Source organism: Pelodiscus sinensis, chromosome 1 (genome assembly GCF_049634645.1).
Source record: "Pelodiscus sinensis isolate JC-2024 chromosome 1, ASM4963464v1, whole genome shotgun sequence".
Lineage (NCBI taxonomy): Eukaryota > Metazoa > Chordata > Testudines > Trionychidae > Pelodiscus > Pelodiscus sinensis.
This window is the reverse complement of record NC_134711.1, coordinates 310,557,848-310,579,162: the sequence shown is the minus strand read 5'-3', so window position 1 is coordinate 310,579,162 and position 21,315 is coordinate 310,557,848. Positions and strand designations below refer to the sequence as shown.

The 21,315-nt window shown below is 44.8% G+C and overlaps 1 protein-coding gene across 2 annotated transcripts in view; it reads left to right on the top strand.

Moving 5' to 3' along the window:
- The window catches only part of CCDC81 (coiled-coil domain containing 81), a 44,026-nt gene extending 23,865 nt beyond the window's left edge, over positions 1 to 20,161 (top strand). For both annotated transcript variants that reach the window (XM_025182256.2, XM_006118366.4), the window contains 7 exons: positions 2,883 to 3,029; positions 9,688 to 9,795; positions 10,362 to 10,531; positions 13,770 to 13,848; positions 14,774 to 15,000; positions 15,925 to 16,050; positions 19,837 to 20,161. In XM_025182256.2, the coding sequence (XP_025038041.2) occupies positions 2,883 to 3,029; positions 9,688 to 9,795; positions 10,362 to 10,531; positions 13,770 to 13,848; positions 14,774 to 15,000; positions 15,925 to 16,050; positions 19,837 to 19,978 (999 nt within the window). In that variant the 3' untranslated portion in view covers positions 19,979 to 20,161. The remainder of the gene's footprint in view (positions 1 to 2,882; positions 3,030 to 9,687; positions 9,796 to 10,361; positions 10,532 to 13,769; positions 13,849 to 14,773; positions 15,001 to 15,924; positions 16,051 to 19,836) is intronic.
- The last annotated feature ends 1,154 nt before the right edge of the window (positions 20,162 to 21,315 follow it).

Below are 21,315 nucleotides of genomic sequence, written 5' to 3'. Positions count from 1 at the left end.
TAAACAAGTGCTAAGGTTGCATATTTTGTCAACTATTTTTACACCATGAAGTTTTATGGGAGCTACTAAAGCCATGTGGGGACACTGCACTCTGACTCAAAAAAGGTTTAGTTTGGACATCAAGAATATCCAGTGTAGTCATAATTAATGACAACAAAAATGTTGGGACTCAAGGTCAGAGCCAAACTAAATGTTAGAGACCAGGATGAGAGACTTGGTCAAGTGTGTGTGTGGAGATGCGAGGGCATATTATCCCACATCTGCCTCCTGTGGGGCTCTCACACCTGCTTCTGAAGTGTCTTTTAACACTGAAGGTAATTTACCCTTGGAATAATTTACCAATGGTATCTGTGGATTCTTCATCACTGGCCAGTTTAAGATCAGGATTGGATGTTTATCTAAAAGATCTGCTATAGTTCAGATAGGAATTATTTCGGGGAAGTCCTATGGCTGGCCTGTATTACATAGATGGTCAGACTGGATGATCACAGTGTTCCCTTTTGGCCTTAGAATCTATAACTCTGGTACTGGCCACTACCAGAGTCAGATAATAGGATAACATGGTCCTTGGGTCAGATCCACTGTGGCTGTTTCTATGTTCAAACCATGTCAGCTGGCCATCCTGTAGATCTTTTACAAGTTTGGGGTCAGATCTTCAAAAAACAGACCTTTAAAATTAGGCTTCTAAATGCATATTTAGGATCCATAGAATAAGATTTGTCAAAAGTTCTGCACACTCAGCATCTCTAATTGGGGTTTATGTCCCAGTGATGCTGACAGTTATTCTGAAATAACGAAGAGTGTGTCTACATTGCAAGCCATCATTTTGAAATAATGTCGAACTGGAGGACTTCTTACTCCAACTCCGGTAACCCTCATTTCACGAGGAGCAAGGGAAGTTGAAGGAAGACTGTTTTTCCTTCAACTTCCTGCTGTGTAGACAGTGCCAAAAGCCGAATTAAGCTATTTTGACTTAAGCTATACAATTGGTGTAGCTCAACTTGTGTAGCTTAACTGGATTTTAGCTCTGCTGTGTAGACATACCTCAATATAAGTGTGAACTTTGCAGTTTGTGCATATCTGACTATACATAAAACCAGGCTACTCTATGAGCTTGTTGTATCCATGTTTGACTGTCAATCTGAACTAGAAAAATTCTAGTGCATCTGACGAAGTGGGTCTTTGCCCACGAAAGCTTATGCTCCAACACTTCAGTTAGTCTGTAAGGTGCCACAGGACTCCTTGCCGCTTTTTTAGAAAAATTCTGCTTCCTGTTCTGAATTGGAAATTATAAAGTCTAAAACTACATCTACACATGGGGCAGTGAGTAGAGCACAAACACTGTGCACTCAGCCAGCACAGGTATAAGTAGCAATGGAGATGGTGAGACAAGGCTTAGGCGAGTAAAGACATGCCAGAACACTATGGTATATACTCTGAGTGGCTCGCTACACACTCTTGCCATGCCTCCCACGAGTCTATTTGTAGCAGTGTCACGTCCCACTGCCTTCCTGCTGCTGGAGCCTCTCTCTGCTGCAGTGAATGAGGCCAGCAGCAGCGAAAGGCTTTGGCAGGGGGAGGCAGTGAGAAAAGGCTCCACCACTGGGGAGCAGCCAGAGCCTTTCACTGCAGTGTGTTGGTATGTACTGCAGTGTGGATATAGCCTCTCTCTCACTCTGGCATGTACCCTGCATGTTGCTGCAAGTGTAGCCAAACTCTAAGAGAGAGGGGGTTTTTTTGGTCAGTTTCATTTCTGTCTCCTGATGGATTCATGTAATTTTTTCCATGGGCAGACAATTCCAGATCCGGCTGTGCTAAGAGTTCTCAGAAGTGCCTACCGTATTTTCCGGCGTATAGGGCGACTGGGCGTATAAGACGACCCCCTATCTTTTTAATTAAAAGATAGGGTTTCATCTTATACCCCAGCGCCCCTCCGCCTCCTTTGCTCCCGGTGTCCCTGGTCTGCTGGAGATGGTCCCCAGCAGACCAGAGGCACCGGGAGCAAAGCCGCCAGGAGCGCCTGGGCTCCCCCCCCCCGCGCCGGAGCCCCTCCGCGGCTTTGAAAGCCTCGGGGGAAGCCGGCGGCGGGGCATCCCAGGCGCGCATGGGCTGCCCGCCCGCCGGAGCCCCTCCGCGGCTTTGAAAGCCTCGGGGGAAGCCGGCGGCGGGGCATCCCAGGCGCGCATGGGCTGCCCCCCCTCCGGAGCCCCTCCGCGCCGCCGCGGAGGGGCTCCGGAGAGGGGGCAGCCCATGCGCGCCTGGGATGCCCCGCCGCCGGCTTCCCCCGAGGCTTTCAAAGCCGCGGAGGGGCTCCGGCGGGCGGGCAGCCCATGCGCACCTGGGATGCCCCACCGCCGGCTTCCCCCGAGGCTTTCAAAGCCGCGGAGGGGCTCCGGCGGGGGGGCAGCCCATGCGCGCCTGGGATGCCCCCCCGCCGGCTTCCCCCGAGGCTTTCAAAGCCGCGGAGGGGCTCCGGCGGGCAGGCAGCCCATGCGCGCCTAGGATGCCCCGCCGCCGGCTTCCCCCGAGGCTTTCAAAGCCGCGGAGGGGCTCCGGCGGCGGGGCATCCGGCGTACAAGACGACCCCCGATTTTTGGGGGATGTTTTTTAACTTCAGAGGTCGTCTTGTACGCCGGAATATACGGTACATATTTAGGGGCCAATTAGTGTTCAAAATAGGTTCTTTGCCACTCCCCAGGAAGTGTGCCTCTAGTTGCTCTTAGTAAGAAGAAATCAATTTTCCTTTCATATTTTAATTTAAACACCACATATAGGAAGGTTGGGTTTTCTCGAATACTTGTGGAAGTTCATTATAGATGAATAGAAGGGTGAAAAGTTAAAAGAGATAAAATACATTCTTTTATATTTCTATGGGCTTCCAGGAAATGTGCTATCTGTGTATGCAGCGTGCTCAGAGGAACATCCCAGTGTACTTCAGTGAAGAAAGACGGAGGAAAGAGTTGGATGATGACAGGATATTGGCTCAATACCAATCAGCGAAAGACCAGGAGGCTCTTCATAAGCAGCAGGTATTCCATGCAATCTGGAGCACTCAGAAAAAGAATTTCTAACACAAAGGGGAGCTGAGTTGTGAATGTTTCATAGAGCTTGGTTGAAAAGGTGTCCATTGATTAATGGTTTTCAACAGGCTCTATAAGAGAATGACAGAGGCCTGGGCCACTTTGAGTTTAGGGCCCCAGCCCAGCCCCAGCTAACTTCTCATCCACAGGATCATACTAAAACCAAAAGAATATATGAAAATGAACACTTGAGACATAGACTTATAAACAATTAAGTCATTATACCTATAGGATATATATTAAAAATGTAACTTTAATTGTGAGTTTCCATCAGACCTTATGGGGCAGAGAGGGGGAGGCAGATGGCAGAGGGCCATTTGGCCCAGGCCTCAGGAGACAAAGGGGCCTCATATTTTGAAAGTTGTAATTAATCCTGTTATTATAATGAGATGTTTGTGTCTGCATAGGAGATTTTTCTATTCCTATTTTTTCTTATGTGTCTTCGTATACAATAACATATCAGGCTCAGCTGTAAGCTACCTCTTTGTCCAGTTTTAGATTAACCTATTATCAGCTTTTTTTATTATGATAAACTTTTAATTCTAGTTGTTTAATAAATTGTATATCTGATCTGGCAATTGGCCCGTGTTCCTATTCATAATAATGCATCAGTTATTAGAGGAATTTAATAATTTTTGTCAGTCTCCCTGCGTCAGTGGCTTCAGGTGAATCAACATGCTAAAACAAGTAAAGAACTATCATTGTTCTACAATGGGATAAGAGCATTTGAATGGGCTTGCAATGTTTAACATTAACTGTGATGTTGCACAAAAATGGGATTTTTCTTCAGTTGTAAGCAAGTTTGCACATAACAAATACAAAAAAGCATTCCTAAAAATGTGCATTTGCTTGAAGCCACTGATGCAGGGAGACTGACAAAAATACGTAATACAATTGTGATGTTAGGAAATTCAGTCAATAGGCTGTGATCCAATATTTCTTGAAGCAGTTGTTTTGGCTCGCAGTCCAATTTAAAGTTGGTAGAATGTATACATTTCAGGAAGATGATCTCATCACAGAGATCTCTTCAAATTTCATTGAAACTATTCAGCCACTGAATATAGATCTTCATCACTTAGGGTATGTCTACACTACAAAGTTAATTCGAACTAACAGCTATTAGTTTGAATTAACTTTAATAGGGGCTATACATACAAACTGCTAGTTTGAATTTAACCAGAGTGCTTAATTCGAACTAGATAAACCTCATTCTATGAGAAGTAACACCTAGTTCGAATTAAGTAGTTCGAATTAAGGGCTGTGTAGCCACTTAATTCGAACTAGTTGGAGGCTAGCCCTTCCCAGGTTGCCCTGGTGGCCACTCTGGGCCAAACCAGGGAAACTTTTCTGCCTCCCTCCTGGCCCCGGAGCCCTTAAAGGGGCACGGTCTGGCTACAGTGCTTGTGCCAGTTGCAAGCCTGTCAGCACCCAGCCAGCAGACCCTGCACCTGGCATGGCATGAGCCAGCCACCCGCTACCACCCAGCCCTCCACCTCTTCCCAGGACCAGGCTGGCGGCTCCCAGGAGCCTGCCCGGGGCTGCAAGAGGCAGGCGCCCACCTGGTCTAGTGCAGAGATCGTGGACCTAATTGAGGTTTGGGGAGAGGCCTCCAACATCCACGACCTCCGTACTAGGCACAGGAATGTGGCCGTCTAGGCAGGATAGCTGCCAGACTGGCCACCAAAGGCCACATGCGAACCCAGGAGCAGGTTTGCATGAAAATCAAGTTGGTCCAGTGAGACCCCCCGACTCTGGGCCCTGAGCTTAGAACATAAGAATGGCTCTACTGGGTCAGATCAAAGGTCCATCTAGCCCAGTAGCCTGTCTGCTGACAGGCCAGCACCAGGTACCCCGGAGGGGATGGACCGAAGACAATGACCAAGCCATTTGTCTCGTGCCATCCATCTCTAGCCTTCCACAAACAGAGGCCAGGGACACCATTTCTGCTCCCTGGCTAATAGCACTCCATGGACCCAACCTCCATGACTTTCTCTCACTTCTCTTTAAACTCTGTTCTAGTTCTAGCCTTCACAGCCTCCTGCAGCAAGGAGTTCCACAGGTTGACTATGTGCTGTGTGAAGAAGAACTTTCACTTATTAGTTTTAAACCTGCTGTCCATTCATTTCATTGGTGTCCTCTAGTCCTTATATTATGGGAACTAATGAAGAATTTTTCTTTATTCACCCTCTCCACACCATTCATGATTTTATATACCTCTATCATATCCCCCCTCAGTCTCCTCTTTTCTAAGCTGAAAAGTCCCAGTCTCTTTAGCCTCTCTTCATATGGGACCTGTTCCAAACCCCTAATCATTTTATTTGCCCTTTTCTGATCCCTTTCCAAGGCCAAAATATCTTTTTTGAGGTGAGGAGACCACATCTGTACACAGTACTGAAGATATGGCGTACCATGGTTTTATATTTCCCCTCCTCCTTTTTCCCCTGGAGTCCCCCTTCCAGCTCCCTCCTCCCAGGTTTCCCCCTCCCCTCTCCCACCTCCTTTTCCCAGTCTCCCCAGAGGTTAATCCCCACCCCAGTTTTGTTAAATAAAGAGAGTTTCTATTTTTGACCACACGTGTCCTTTATTTTTTACATCAGGAAGGGGGGCTAGGGAGGGGTAAGTGGAAGGAGGTGAGGGAGGAATGGGGCATGAGTCCCCGATGGGGAGGACTGGAGTGGCTCTGCGGGCTCCTCGGGGTGGAAGCTCTCCTGCAGGGCCTCCTGGATCCTGACAGTCCCCTGATTGACCCCCCTGGATGGCAGCCTGTGGCAAGTGCAGCCGGTCTGATGGCTGAGTGCTGTGATGTGCTTAGTGTGGGCACTCAGGGCACTCCAAGACAGGACTGCTTTGCTGTCCCTCATCGAGGTAGACAAGCAAGCGGGGAACCCTGAGAACTGTCTGTCCGGGGTCGGGTCCATTTAAGCACAGCCCTTAGCTAGCCTGTCCTAACGTGATGCCCTGCCGGCACTGGTTCCGGCCAGCCTTAACTTCGGTTCAGGGTCCACTCAATGTGGACATGCTAGTTCGAATGAGCAAAATGCTCATTCGAATTAGTTTTTAGGTCTAGATGCACTAATTCGAATTAGCTTAGTTCGAATTAGTTCTGTAGTGTAGACATACCCTTAGTTCTCTGAACTCTCAAAGGAATCCAAAAAGGATGCGGATCTGTTGGCTGGGGAAGCCTTTGCCGACTGATCCTGTAAGCCTCGTTTCATGAGACTAAGGGGGAGAGGAAATATGATAGAGGTCTATAAAGTCATGAATGGTGTGGAGAAAGTGAATAAGGAAAAGTTATATAAGAACTAGGGGCCACCAAATGAAATTAATGGGCAGCAGGTTTAAAACAAATAAAAGGAAGTTCTTCTTCACACAGCGCATAGTCATTCTGTGGAACTCTTTGCCTGAGGAGGTTGTGAAGTTTAGGACTATAAAAGGGTTTAAAAGAGAACTAGATACATTCATGGAGGTTAAGTCCATTAGTATGGGTAAAGAATTGTGTCCCTCGCCTATGTTTGTCAGAGGGTGGAGATGGACGGCAGGAGAGAGATCACTTGATAATTACCTGTTCGATTCACTCCCTCTGGGACACCTGGCATTGGCCACTGTTGGCAGACAGGATACTGGGCTGGATGGACTTTTGGTCTGACCCAGTATGGCCATTCTTATGTTCTTATGTAAACACACAATTTGTTAAAGGCTATTAGTTATACAAAATTTTAATTGTATATAGTTGACAATGAATATTATATAATAACAATTTGAGGGTGATATTTACTATAGCCCTTATGGTGTTGTTTCAAAGTCTTGAAATTTCATCTGCTAATATGTTCCCATTATTAAATTCCTCTAATCACTGGTGCATTACTATGAATATGAAAACAGGCCAATTGCCAGATTAGCTATAAAGTTTATTAAACAACTAGAATTAAAAGTTTATTATCACAAAATAGCTGATAATAGGGGAATCTAAAACTGGACGAAGAGGTAGCTTACAGCTGAGCCTGATATGGTTATTGTATACAAAGACAAATAAGAAAAAACAGAAATACAAAAATCTCCTATGCAGAGATAAACACTTCATTTAAAGGTTAAACTCACCCTCAGCTCAAGCAAAATCGATTTATAGTATCAGAATGAATTACAACTTTTAAAATATGAGGCCAGGGCCAAATGGCCCTCCTGACACCCCTTCCCCCCATCTGATAGGGCCAGGTTCTCAACTTACTTGCTGTTGTAGGCTGCATATGCGGCCCTGAATGCACTATTGTATTGCTGGCAGGCAAAACGGAACCCAGGACATCTGGAGCTTGGTGTATGAGACTCTACCACATGAACTGGCTTTCAGCTAAGGCTGTAGACCACAATCATTATTCTCTCTGTAAGAGGTGTCAGTGCCACTAGATGGGACAGTACACCACATCCACTAGGTGTGTGGGTTATACTATATAGGTCACATCCACACAGTATATATACAACCTGTATGGCCCTAAGTGTGTCATATGGGCTGCAGCTATGTGCTGATTGGGTTGGAAATGGCTCATGAGTTAAGCACCACTGATGTAGATACTTGTCTATGCAATAAAAAAAAATGAGGAAATAAAAGGAGACCTGCTACATGAAGCACTTGGTCCAAGGGTTGGTTGAATTCAGTGGAAAGAGTCCAGTGAAATCAGCAGGCATTTATCAGGCTCTTGATGGGAATAACTGATACTCTCACATCTTGCTTATCAGAAATCTTTGTGCCCAGAGTTCTTAAGACTTATAGCAGAATTCTCTCTGCACAGCAGTTCTTTACATTCTTTGGTCTGGGAGTGAAGTATGCTCCAGTGGATCCACACAAGTCTGTGTATATCGCTTTTGTCCACAGACTGAGGGCTTAAATAAGTGGTGGGCAACCTGTGGTCCATGGGTCCAATGTGGCCCACTGGGAATCTATGAGTGTCTCACAAGACATTTTGCTGCCCATTGCCCATGTGCAGGATTGCCAGATTCTGCTGGTTTCTATCCACATAGTTTTTTTCTATTTGTATTACTAACGTGATACACACATGAAGCAAGGGCACATGAAGTGAGATCCATGCTGATTGCATAACATTGACTGTGAGAGCCGGGTGCTCCCTCTGCACTCAAAGCACTGCTATGGTTCAACTGGCACACTTTGCAAATTCTAGATATGCACGCGCAGTTAGCAAAACTTCACTATCCCGGGAGATCCTCTTTGTTACAACAATCTTGCAGCCCACTGATATGAAGGAGGGCCACTCATGTGGTCCACTCACTGGCCTAGGCTGGCTTAAATGGTGCAAAAAGCACTGTGCCTAAGTCTTCAGCACTGAGAATTATTTCAGTCACCAAGTGCAGATTAAGTCTTGCCACCCAAGTGTTCAAAACTTTAAAAAATGAGATTTTATAATACAAATTAACAAATTTAGTTCTTTTTTTACTCCTGGCTTTTGTGTCACATTTTCTAGTTTTTCGCTGCAACCAGGATGCTACAAACTTTTTTTAAAAAGAAAAAGTGAGAGCAGAGATTCTTGCCTAATCACACTATTTTATGAGTGTGAATTTAAGAAGAACAACCACTATCACAAGACTGCTTATAAAACCACAAGCATTGGGAATGCTGAGCTCTCAAAGAGACATAAAATGATTTCTGCAAATATAGAGCAAAATGTCATCACACAAATCTACCAGGTGAATAGGAGAAGAAAATTGTGTCCTCAATGTAGCCTAGTAAATAGGGCTCTAGAGGTCAGGAGACATGGGTCCGGTCCCAGCTTTGTCACTGACTTGGTAACAGGAAGATGATGACACTCCCTTTGTAAAGCAGTTTTAGGTCTATGGGATGAAATACACTATAGAGAGCTAAGTGGTATTATCATTATACACTATAAATAGTGATTAGTTTTAGAAAGTATTAAAATGTTATCAACTATATTCTCATTTTTTGTTAATCTAATCTTTTAAAAGTGCAGTAAATAATAGTAGGATCTAAACCAGGGGTGGCTAACCCATTTAACAAAGAGAGCCAAAACAGCAGCAGAAAAAATGTGAAGAGCCACACCAGAGTTGTCAAGACAAAAAATCCCCTCCAGAACAGAACTGTCGAGCAAAAACAAAAAAATTAAAAAAGAAAAAATTAAAAATAGGAGGCTGCCTCTTTAAGATGCCTGCCATCTTAGGCGCCATTTTGTAAAACCCCACAGCTCCGACCCAGTAAGCACAGGGAAGCTGGGGGTGGGGGAGGAGGGGAGATGGCAGGGAGTGGAAGCTGGGGGTGGTGGTGCAGGCGCGGTTTTGCGAGCCACACTTTTGGGGGGCAAGAGCCACATATGGCTCGCGAGCTGCGGGTTGGCCACGGCTGATCTAAACTATTAGGACTTGATTCAAAACTCATTGAAGTCTATAGGAATTTTCCCATTGACATCAATGGGCTGGGGATCAGGCCTTTAATGGGCAGAATGATGCATTTCATGATAAAAGGAAGAACTTAAATTGGGTGTCCTGAGAATAGACATGTAATTACTGGAGGATGTCTTTGCTGTGACATTACTTCTGTTGACACCTCCATTTAAAATGCATGTATTTTATTTTCCTCCCATGATAGATGAAATTCTTAGCAAACAGAGAACAGAACCAAAAAAATGCTGCCTTTAATCTGGGGGTGGCTGAAGCAATGAGAAACCACAAGAATGAAAAATCCACAGAATTTCACGTAAGAGCTTTCAAAAAAGATTATTCTCATCCTGCTAACTTTCTGCCCAATCTGTGTGTTGACTTTCTATTAGCATAAGAAGGAAATAAACATGAGAAACTGGGTCACAGGGGTGTGGAAACCCAAAGCATTATTAGACAAACCCTGTCAATGTGGAAACTTTCAGCAAGGGAGAATATTAATGTATTATGTTCAGATTTTATCATCATTTTGTTTGACCTGCTGAATACACCAGTAATTCCTGTAATAGAAGCCTTTATTCTTTCCTGTAATGTAAGTGAAGATTATCTATCACAGCACAGTAATAACAACTGTGATAGTGATTGGGATGCTTGGGGACATTAGTGAGACCTTTATCAATATTCTGCCACCTATCCAGGAGGATCGATGGGGAGATTCTCCTGGTTCTGATGGGATTCCCTCCTTCTCTGGATGCTGCTAATGTATCTCTGCCTGAAATGATTTCCCAGTGTTTGCATTTAAGGAAATAATGCCATATTTTCATGGTATTGTCTTCAGCCTTGTTTCTTCCACCAGATATGTAACATGTTTTTCTTTCCTTGCAGAAATCGTTTGTTTTTGTTAAACGGTCGCCTACCCCTCCTCCCTATGCCAAGCAAGATGAGTATTCACAAGACTTGTTGAAGCAAATGGAGGAGAAGAAGGAGAAGGAAGTAAAACTAAAGCAGGACAGAGAGCTGATGGATCGGTTGGAACAAGTGCAGCTTGCGGAAGAGTAAGTCTGGCTCCTAGCTCTGCTGAGCGTAGGAGGTGGGTATGGTACTGGTGGGAGTAGATTCATTCTACCCTTCTTTTGCTGTTGGCACTAGAGTTAGGACCCAGAAGCAATGGTAATAAAAGCTGTTCTGTTTAGAGCTGAGTGAATAATTCAGCAGAAACTGAATTTTTCATTTTTTCCTGCCAAAACAAAGAACAGAAAAAATTGTGTTTGGGCTGAATGGACTATGTCGAATGTCGATTTGAAATGACATTTGGAAACGAACCATTCCAACATTTCTGATTTTTCTTTTGTTTTTCCCCCTAAAACTGTTCACTGAATTTGACCTGAATTCATAAACAGCATTGGCACCCCGAAAAAGGCATGTTTCAATGAAAGAAGTATTAGCACAAATTGTTACCTAGCCTTTGTCCGGTTCTGTTTTGAATTCTGGATTTGGAGAGTGTGATCAGAAATACAATTTTAAAATATTCCTCTTGTGTCTCTCCAGTGCAACCTGGAATCATTCCACCCAGCTAGTCGTGTCTCTGTGATATTATAGGTCAATTCTACAGTACAGGCCAAAGAGATACATGTTGAAATATAGCAACAAAACATCTCATAAATATCCTTAAAAATCTACATTCACCAATTCATGCCTACAATGTTAGTATGGGGAATGAAGGGAAGCCACTACTGCCTTATATGAAATGGCACAAAGATAGGGATTGCTGATTTCAGAATGACTTGGATTACTCTTGTATGGTACAGAAGGGGCTTCATGGGGTAAAGACTGTTCGTGTGTGTCTTGTTTAGTGTCATTGCTATCCCATATCTGATTTTACTTATGCTGCTGTAAATCCATTCAAGTTAATAGAGACATTTTGGCTACGTCTAGATTGCATCCCTTTTTCGTAAAAGGGATGCAAATTAGACGTATCGCAATCGCTAAGGAAGCGGGGATTTAAATCTCCCCCGCTTCATTAGCATAAAAATGGCTGCCGCTTTTTTCGGCACGGAGCTTTGCCGGAAAAAAGCGCCAGTCCAGATGCAGATCTTTTGGAAAATAAAGCCTTTTCTGAAAGATCACTTATCCCTTATTTTAAGAGGGATAAGGGATCTTTCGGAAAAGGCTTTATTTTGTGAGTGAATGATCCCTGTATCAAAATGCAGGACAATGTAGCACTTTAAAGACTAACAAGATGGTTTATTAGATGATGAGCTTTCGTGGGCCAGACCCACTTCCTCAGATCAAAAAGGAAGTGGGTCTGGCCCACGAAAGCTCATCATCTAATAAACCATCTTGTTAGTCTTTAAAGTGCTACATTGTCCTGCATTTTGCTTCAGCTACCCCAGACTAACACGGCTACATCTCTATCACTGATCCCTGTATGTGAGTGAATCTGTCTCTTTGATCTGTCTCTTTTCACTTGCAATCTCTTCAATCCTACTTTCTTATACTTAATAAAAACACTTGTTTTTTTTATCAAACCCAGTGTAAATAATTGTAACCTGATGGGGAGCAACAGCTGTGCATCATTGATAAAGGAGGCTGTGGTGGGGTATACACACCCCATCACAGGTGTGAGAATATTCCAGGATGATGACGCCACCTACTTGGTTGCAGGGTTGTTGATTGTCTCTAGAATCTGTAAATATCCTCTTGTGTCAGGGTAACACTGAGTCCGTAAGCAGCCCTGATCACAGGGCAGTATGAGTCAATAAGCAGCCCTTGTCTCAGGGTCGGGTGACTTAGTTGCCAGCGTCTATAAGCAGCCCTTGCCTTGTGGCAGTGTTGCCTAATGGCCAGAGTCAGTAGGGTGGGCAGCTAGCAGCCCCATTAGGGGAACCTGGGCTGGCCCTGCTCCACTCAGTTCCAACTCAGGACGCTGTGAGCAGCAGATTGGTCTACCGCTCCCTTGGTGGGGAATATGGCTGAAATATACCAAGTGTACCTGGGCAGGAGAGGCCGTTCCTGCACCTTTCCTGGGTCGATTCCAACTGGTGCCACTGAGGTGTGGTCCCATGTAGCAGCTGGGTCTCCCAGTTCCCCGGTAGCCACTTCTCCCTGAGGCTCCGCTGTGTCTGCATAGTGGCAATCTCCTGGAACTTTGGTTCCTACTGTCTGGATCACTGGCTGTTGCAATTCCAGAGTTCTGGCTGGAGGTCTTTTCCCTTTGCTGGCCAGCCCAGACTGAGCTGCTCTGCTGCCTTTTATGCTGCCCCAGCATTTGGAGCATGCCCAGTCTCGGTGAAGGGGTGGGACTTCCTCCTCCCGCAGGGTCTTAACCCCACCTGCACACCCCGTCACAGAGGCAAACATTTTACGAGTTTTCTCTGCAAAACTTTTATATAGAGTAAGATGGGTTTATTTGCAGTTGATCTTATTCGGGGCTGTTATCCTGGGTGCTGTCAAGCCTCTGTAGCTGAATCTTCCAGAGGTGAGCCGTTGTAAGTATCTGTGTTGCTCTGCTGGGGGGCTATTATCCCAAATCTGTGCCTTTGCTGCGGGAGACCAGAGCATCTGGCCCAATGGGGCAGGGTGGTGGGGCATCCGAAAGGGCAGATAAGTGATATGATCAGTACACCAGGGACAGTCTCAAGGGGTCCTCTGTGTTTCAACCTGTCACATCCTTGTGAACTTTTTTTTTTTTTTGCCTCTTCAAACATAAGGACAATGATTTAAGAAACTAGCTGGCTAAGGTATCACTGTCCTCTGCCAGATGGAACCAGAATACTTATACTGTCATAAATCCTATACTGCCAGTAGATACTGGAGACTTCCTTTGAATCAGATAGAAGGAACTGACTGTGTTTTTGGAGCATGAGGAGATCTGAACTCTATTTCTGCTAACTTTAGGGAATCCAAGCTTCCAAGGTATGCATCAGCATAGTGCAAATCATAATAATCATAATAATCTGATGTGGCCAGTGACTTGTTGCTCTATTATTGTGTGTAAGCTAGGATGACGCGCACACAGCTCAAGCTCAGTATTCTGAATGTCTTCCTCTAGAATGGAATTCAGCATTATTATTTGTACTATTTTTATTTATTTATTTATTTTAGAGGGAGCAGAATCATCTTGGTAAGAGAGAGAATCATGTGCTGTAGCTGGTAGCTAAAAGTTATGGACTAAGACGTACTATTGATAAACCTGTATTTTACAGGACTTGCCTGGATGAGTCCTGCATGCTTATGTCTTAGAAGTACCATTTCAGTTAAACTCTTGAGATTATTTTGTATTTTTCTTTCTAGGCTAGCTGCCCAAAGAGCGAAATATCTTAAGGGAAAGATGGAAGAAATGCAGTGTTATAAGAGAGCCTTGGATACACAGGTAAACATTTGTGATTAATAATTAAGTGTGAGTTTCTCAGCAGGCCAAGTCCACTGACTTCATAGTGTAACTTAGACAAAGTTTTTAAAACAAAACAAAACAAAATCCCATGTTTCATAACTTTCTGAACTATTATGTGGCTAAGTTTTGTGTCTTTAAAAACTGGGATGCGTCTCAGAAAGTTGTGAAGAAGAGTGGAAATAAATCATATCCGAAGGTGACACATTAAAAAACTTATAAATTGTAATAAGGTCCTCTGAAGTTTTAAGAATTAGCACTACAGCCAGTATTTTAAAGCTGTCCAGATGGTGAGTCTTTGTAACACCTAAAATAAGGCAGAGTTTTCAGTGTGCTGGCAGAGAAAATAGCTTGTCCTCCCCTCAGACTAGTTATGGAATCTGTTTGGATTGAGTTGAGCTATACAAAGTTATCATGGAATTTTTCTGAAAAATGTTGCTTGAAATTGCCATTAGATTTTAAAAGCTTAGGCAGCATTCAGCCCCTGCCCTGAAGATCTAACAGACTAAATGGATGAAACACACAGAAGGCAGGAGGGGAAGGAGAGTCACAGAGAGGTGAAGAGGTTTGCTGAAGGTCACAGACCAGGTCAGGTGTCCTGGCTCCCAGTCCAATGCCTTATCTACTACATCATGCTGGCTCCTCTATAAGGTGAAATTTTAAAAGGAAAATTATGGATTTAAATACCAATCAGTGCTTCCTGGCATTGAACTCTATTAGCCTATAAAATAAGCAAGGGAAGTGGTAGAATCCTCTAGGATTGTGACATTTACACCGAGAATAGAGAAAGTGTATTATCTGATTTAATCGTTTTTTTTTCACAACCGTAGCTTCTGATATTCAAAGTTTTCAGAGCCATACGTGAGATTAGATGCATGGTAAAAATCTTCATCTCAACCTAACACAGGTAAAGTTGAAGCCAATACAGTTGCCGGTCTGCGAGCCTGACTCAGCAGACCTCATCTTTGGGAAGAGTGACATGACCAATGAGAAGCTTGCAGAAAAAAGGCAGAGAGCCCAGGAGTTCTACAAGCATCAGCTGCACTCAGTGGCAGAGCGCAAGAGGACGGCTATTCTCAATCAGCTGGTGGAGCAGAGGAGAGAAGCCGACATGCTGCAGAGAGCCAAGCGAGAGTAAGCAGGGCAACTCCATTCAGTGCACCATTTCCTGTGAAGCCTTGAGAAAATTCAACAGCAGAAATGAAATTGCCTCTCAAGGCTCTGGGAAGGGGCAGCAGGGTGCATTTGCTCCTCTTTAAGACTGCAGTCTAGCAAAGCACTTGGGCATAGGCTTACAGTTAAACATATGCGTAGTCCTATTGTCTTCAGTGGGAACTATAAGCATGGTTAAAATTAAGCTTGGCTGAAGCGCTTTGCTGGATCAGGTCTAAGTGGGGAGACTTGGAGCGTTCTGCTGAGATTGACTCAGTCTATGCAAGTTCACAGCTGAACTTTGTGGCTTAGGCTTATTTCTGGCTGAACATTTCAGACAAGAGCCTGAATTTGTGGGGTTTTTTTCTCAGCGGAGCTGGAGGCTTTCATACACTCTGCCAAGAGCAGCCTGCTCTACCTAAGGCGGTGTGGGGTTTCTAAGCACCATAGGGTTTCTGGCTCAGGTAGTGGGCTCCATGTGAAAGTCATTAACTTTGTCACAGCCTCCAACAGTTCTGTGCTGGCAGGGAGAGGGAGTCATGTTAGACAGCCCACCATGCTGGGGCTGCGGCTACAAAAACCTCAGGACAAACTAACTGAGGGTGTGTCTAGGCTACATCCCTCTTTCGACAGAAGGATGTAAATTAGACACTTCAAAATTGCAAATGAAGCTTGGATTTGAATTTCCTGCACATCATTTGCATATTTGCATCATGGCGCTCTTTCGAAAAAGCGCTATTTCGAAAGTGAAACCAGTCTGGACACAGTTCTTTTGAAAATAGAAGCCTTTTTCAAAAGATCCTGTAAACCTCAAATGATCCTGTAAAAAATGAGGTCCCAGAGTTGGGGAGTAGAAGGTAGATGCGTCCATGAATTACAGGAGGGACTTTTTAAAAAATGTTTCAGGTGGATTGCAGATAGAGGATCTCAGTTTGAGAAAATATTCCAGATGAATTTAGCAATGCAGGATGACTGGCAGAAGAGCGTTGGAATGAAAAGGCTGCGGGAAGCTGAAGAGAAGCTGTTTGAGCGGTAAGATCCCCAAAACACTGAGAAGCTTTCCCATCTTTTTTTCCCATTTTTGCTGCCTTGCAACAGTGCCTCTCCTTTCACTAGTCACACCTGCTGCAGTGCTTTGCTTTCAGTGCACGGGGAAGTGGCAACCTCATAACCGATCTCAGTGCTGCTTCATGCTAGAATGGGTTTGAAGCAAAACCATATTAACTCAGTACAGGCCTTTGTCCCGCATTAGTAGCTGGACCATGTAAGAAGTTTGAGTCCAGTATTATTTCCAAGCTAATGGATGTAAGGACCAGATTTCTAAAGGGTATTCAGGTTCCTAGAGATACAACTAGGTCCACAGGGATAGAGTTTAAGGACAGAGGTGGGTCACAAAACCATCTAGTCCAGGGGTGGGCAATAATTTTTGATGGGGGGGGACCAGTCCAAGGTTTTGGAAAGTGGTCAAGGACTGCACTCTTCCATGATATTAATGAAGGAAATGCAGAGTCTAGGATGGAGATTGGGTGCAGAAGGGAGCTTGGGGTAAAGGATTCGGATACAAGAAGGATAATGGAGTCTGGAAGGGAGTTTGGGTGAAGGAGACAGTTGCAACCTAGGGCAGGGAACTGAGGTGCAGGGTTTTGTGGTGTGACCTAGAGTAGGAGGGGATTGTGATCTCAGGCAGGAAATTTGGGTGCCAGATCTGAGAGGGGGTAAGGGTGCATGTGGAGTAGCAGGATAGGAGTAGGGGGCAGAGGATTGTGGAAGGGAGGGACTTGGGTTACAGAGGCAGGTTCTGGCCAGGGGACTTACCATCCAGCAGCCAAACCAGCCTGCCTGCTTGCCTGCAGAGCTTAAAATGTTTCTGCCTGCTCAGTCATGTGCTTGAGTGAGTAACTGAGCAGAAGGGTTGTGCTTTGTGACTACCTGTTATTCAAACAGGCAACTCTCATTGGCCAATTTCTGTCCAGAAACCAGCCAATGGGATTATGCTGGGAGCGGGACCAGCATCTGAATCTTCTCCCCTCCTGTCTGGAATCATAAAGAGAAAACACCCTGAAGACATGTTTCTGAGTAGTATGTGGGGCTGTAGGGCAAGTAGGGGAGCCTTCCTGGGGCTCCCCACTGCCTCCATGGGCCATATTTTGCCCAGGCCTGATCTAGTCAAACCTCCCATGTGTCTCAAGCCCCCGAAGCTGGGAATGGTCAGCAGGGGATGGATCATTTGAGGATTGCTTGCTCTGTCTATTCCCTCTGGGGCACCTGGCATTGGCCATTGTCAGAAGACAGGATACTGGTCTAGATGGATGCAGTATGGCTGTTCTTATGTAATACCACCCTGCACCCACACACTAACACCCAGCAAACCAAAATCAGACCAAAGTATTACATCCTACAGCAGACTGTACTGTTATGTGGCCATAGACAGAAAAAAAAGGGGAACAGAGATGCACCAGTGCCCTAGACCCCCTACAATGGCAGGGATTTGATTAAATGTGACATACCCAGTTAATGCTGGCAGTGACCTAGCCTGCAGAGGAAGGTGGAACTCCCCCATCTCCCAAGTCACTGCCATTTGGACTTGGGGCAAGAAAATAACATTTACATGCATTCTCAGCTGTCACACATTGTCTATTGACATTCTTTCAGTTTGACAAACGTTCTTCACTTCCAAGAGTCCTGTGGTGGGTTTATAGTGACATTTTATATTGTCTGTTTTTGTGTTGGGCTGGAAGGCAAGAAAGCAGGTGATGACAGTGGAAGGCTAGCCAGGCCAAAATAATTGAGTTTGAAAGTGCAATTCTTTTCAATGCAAGTTGGTCTGTATTCTCTCTTTCTCCCTGATTTCTGGATTCCATTTGCTCAATAAAACTGTTATTTCAAACTGTCAGTCCTGAAAACTCACCCAGGGCTTTGACAGCAAAGCTGGGACTTTTTCATCCTGTATATCAACACCAAAGCCTTGGAGGTAAAATGTATGGCCTAGAATACATGCTGTCAGCTTATGCTTTCTATGTTACCCGTGTTAAACACATTGGCTACGTCTAGACTGGCATGATTTTCCGGAAGTGCTTTTAACGGAAAAGTTTTCCGTTAAAAGCATTTTCGGAATAGCGCGTCTAGATTGGCCATGGACACTTTTCTGTAAAAAACCCCGATCACCATTTTCGTGATCGGGGCTTTTTTGCGGAAAAGAAATCTCTGCCGTCTACACTGGCCCTTTTGCGCAAAAGTCTTTCGGAAAAAGACTTTTGCCCGAACGGGAGCAGCATAGTATTTCCGCAAAAAGCACTGATTTCTTACAGCAGGAAGTCAGTGCTTTTGCGGAAATTCAAGCGGCCAGTGTAGACAGCTGGCAAGTTTTTCTGGAAAAGCGGCTGATTTTCCGGAAAAACTGGCCAGTCTAGACACAGCCGTTGTCTTCAGGTTACACCTTAAGTAACATCTGTGCAAGACTGCTTACAGCTAAAATCCTCGCATGATACCTGGGCACTTTGGATACGTATGCACAGTGGTGCTGCGTGTCTTAATGTTCTGCGTGTCTTAACAGCAAGCCCGTTATTTCAAAATACATTCAAAATAACAGGCTTGTTATTATGATATCCCGTAAACCTCATTGCACAAGAATTAAGGGACTCATCGGAATAGCCACTCTATTTCGAAATTAGTGCTGTTTAGACAGCCTATATTGGAATTTGGCACTATCTTGAAATAAGCTATGCAATTTGCATAGCTCAAATTGTGTAGCTTATTACGAGCTATGTGCTACTGTGCAGATGTACCCTTTGATAGCTATGGGTTCTGTCCCTAGCATCTCACCTGTCTGCTCTGGTTTTGCAGAAGTGGGAATCTTTGCTGCATAATAGACCAAACAAGGTGGATCTATAAAGATTTTCTGAAAAATAAATAATAGCATAAAGAGTATAATTAAAGGAGTATCAAGGCACATTACATTATGTTTTAGTGCTCCATTACCACTGCCCAAGGGGAGTGTCTTAATGCCACATTATGAAGCACTTAGCATCATAGAGCCAGTCAGATCGCTGACATGGCTGGACACTGCTATCCTTCCGAGACAGTACAGAGAGAATGGTACCTTTAGCTGCATGTCTAGTGCATCAAGGGACCCCTGTGTTTACTAGGGTCTGTTTTAAAGGCCTTCTGACAGAGCCATCAATCTTCATTTGAAAAAGACTGACAAAAACTAAGCCCATCAGCTGTTTTGTGATTTGCAATAGCCCATAGGTGATGTATATATGGTTTCAAAGGTGTCTTGGAGTTAACGAGTCTCCTACTGCCACCTCTTGTGGGACAAAACCACTCTGCTCTGCCTTGTATGTTGGGAGCTACCTATCAGAGCCGCTGATCAGACACTCCTTACACACAAAGAGGCATCTCTTGGGCACCCTGACATTGGTAATATATGCCACAGGTGGATTGAGTCCCTAGATTTACCAAAAGGTTGCTCCAAAGTCCAGTTTGGTTTGGTCTTCCTCTCATAACATCTCCCATGCCAAAGAGGCTGGCAGCAGACAGCTGTGTACTGCACTGATGCTTTCTGCACTGGCTTACTTCAGTTGAAAGGCCCAGATGCTGCTTTTCTCAGTCCCCATATGAATAGCTGCAAACTTTACCTTACAACTGTACAAGGAGGGCTCTGTGTGATCCATGACCCAGCCACAGAACCACTTGCACTGCTGGTATTAGCAGGTATAGTTCCTATTGACTGCAGTGGGGCTGGGGCTGAGCTGGTGCAGCTTATTTCTTTATTTTTCCTCAGTCAATAACATTCAGCATGTTTCTCTTTAACTTTAGTGCTGGGAACAAGCTCATGCTACTAGACCAGTGTGAGAGATACCGACGCTGTTTCCAGTGTAAGAGGCGCACTACCAACTGCGGGGAAAGCAATGTGTGGTCAGAGTCTAGATACATCCCAGGATCCCGGTTAATGGTTTGAAGCAAGTTTTCACCCTATTTTTGTTTTCTTTGTGGGGATTATTTTCCCTGAATGTGGTGAGCTATTTCTCACAGCTCAATGAAAATTGTTCTAAAGATTGTTGCTTTTGGACTTAGATTTTTATGAGAATTATGTTGAATTAAACAAAGTTCCAAAGCAGTAACTTCCTTGCTTTGGTACCAGATCTGTAGGTTAGTTAAATTGATGACAAGATCTGGAGGGGCAGAAAGAAGACAGTTTCAGGGGCAGAGGATTGTTACCTTAGTCAAGTTGGCAGGGAGTGATCAGTAATTGCTACTTCTCAGATCACCATTTAGTGCTCCATAGGAAATAGGGATGTTGGATATCGTTTAATTTAGTAATTGTGTGGCCACAACTATTTTTAGCAATTACATGGTTACCGGGGCCGGCCACCAGTGTGCTCCCAGCTCCCAGACCCACTGCTGGGGAGCCCCCTGCCATCCTGCGAGGGGAGGTGGTTTAAAAATTGGCTCCCCATACAGACCAGCTCCTGTCCGCCACCCCAGTCCACAGGGGTCCCCAGCTCCTTGCAGACAGAGGCTGCTCCAGCATCCCTCCTGCCCCACTCCACCCCGTGCTGCTGCCTCTGATACAGATGAAGCACTGCAGGGGGCAAAGGCAAGCGACTCCGCAGATCTGAGCAATGGCTCCTGTCTGCCCCCCTGTACTGTTGCTTCTGTGGGAGGCAGTGATGGGAGGAGGGAAAGGAAGGCAACCCTATGGGAATTGGCATGTGCAGGGAGTCAGCTTAAAAGATGGCTTCCCAGAAGCACCAGTTCCCACCCCCCTTGCTGCCTCTGTATCAGAGGCAGTAAGGGGGGATGTAGGTGTGTAGTTGTTTGGATTAGCTGATAAGTCCAGGCTAATTTGTTAATCATTTAAATGACTATACACTAACATCCCTAGTAGGAAAGGAGTTGATGGCCTCTGTCCAGTAGCTAATGGATAGTGGCCACTAATTAATATATTTCTTAGCAATCTTAGCAAAGATGAACTGAATCAGCATGGAGACTGGCCTAATCTCACACCAACCGGTTGCATCTCTTTCTTCAAGGGGAGGCCTGCTGGTAAAGCAGGCCACTAATCACGTTGCTGTCTATTTGGCTGTCTAGGCAATTTCACTCACCAGGGCCTTCACATAGACTGGTACTTTTCAAGCCATTCAGTTGGCCTAAAAATCGGCTGTTGATGCTAGTTAACATTTATCTCTGCCGTGGAGTCAGATAGCAAAAGGCATTCTGAAAGGAAGTTACAAATCCTGCCCACTGTCCCCCAGACAGTGTGGGTACTAAGTGGAATAAGTATTTCTGTAAGAA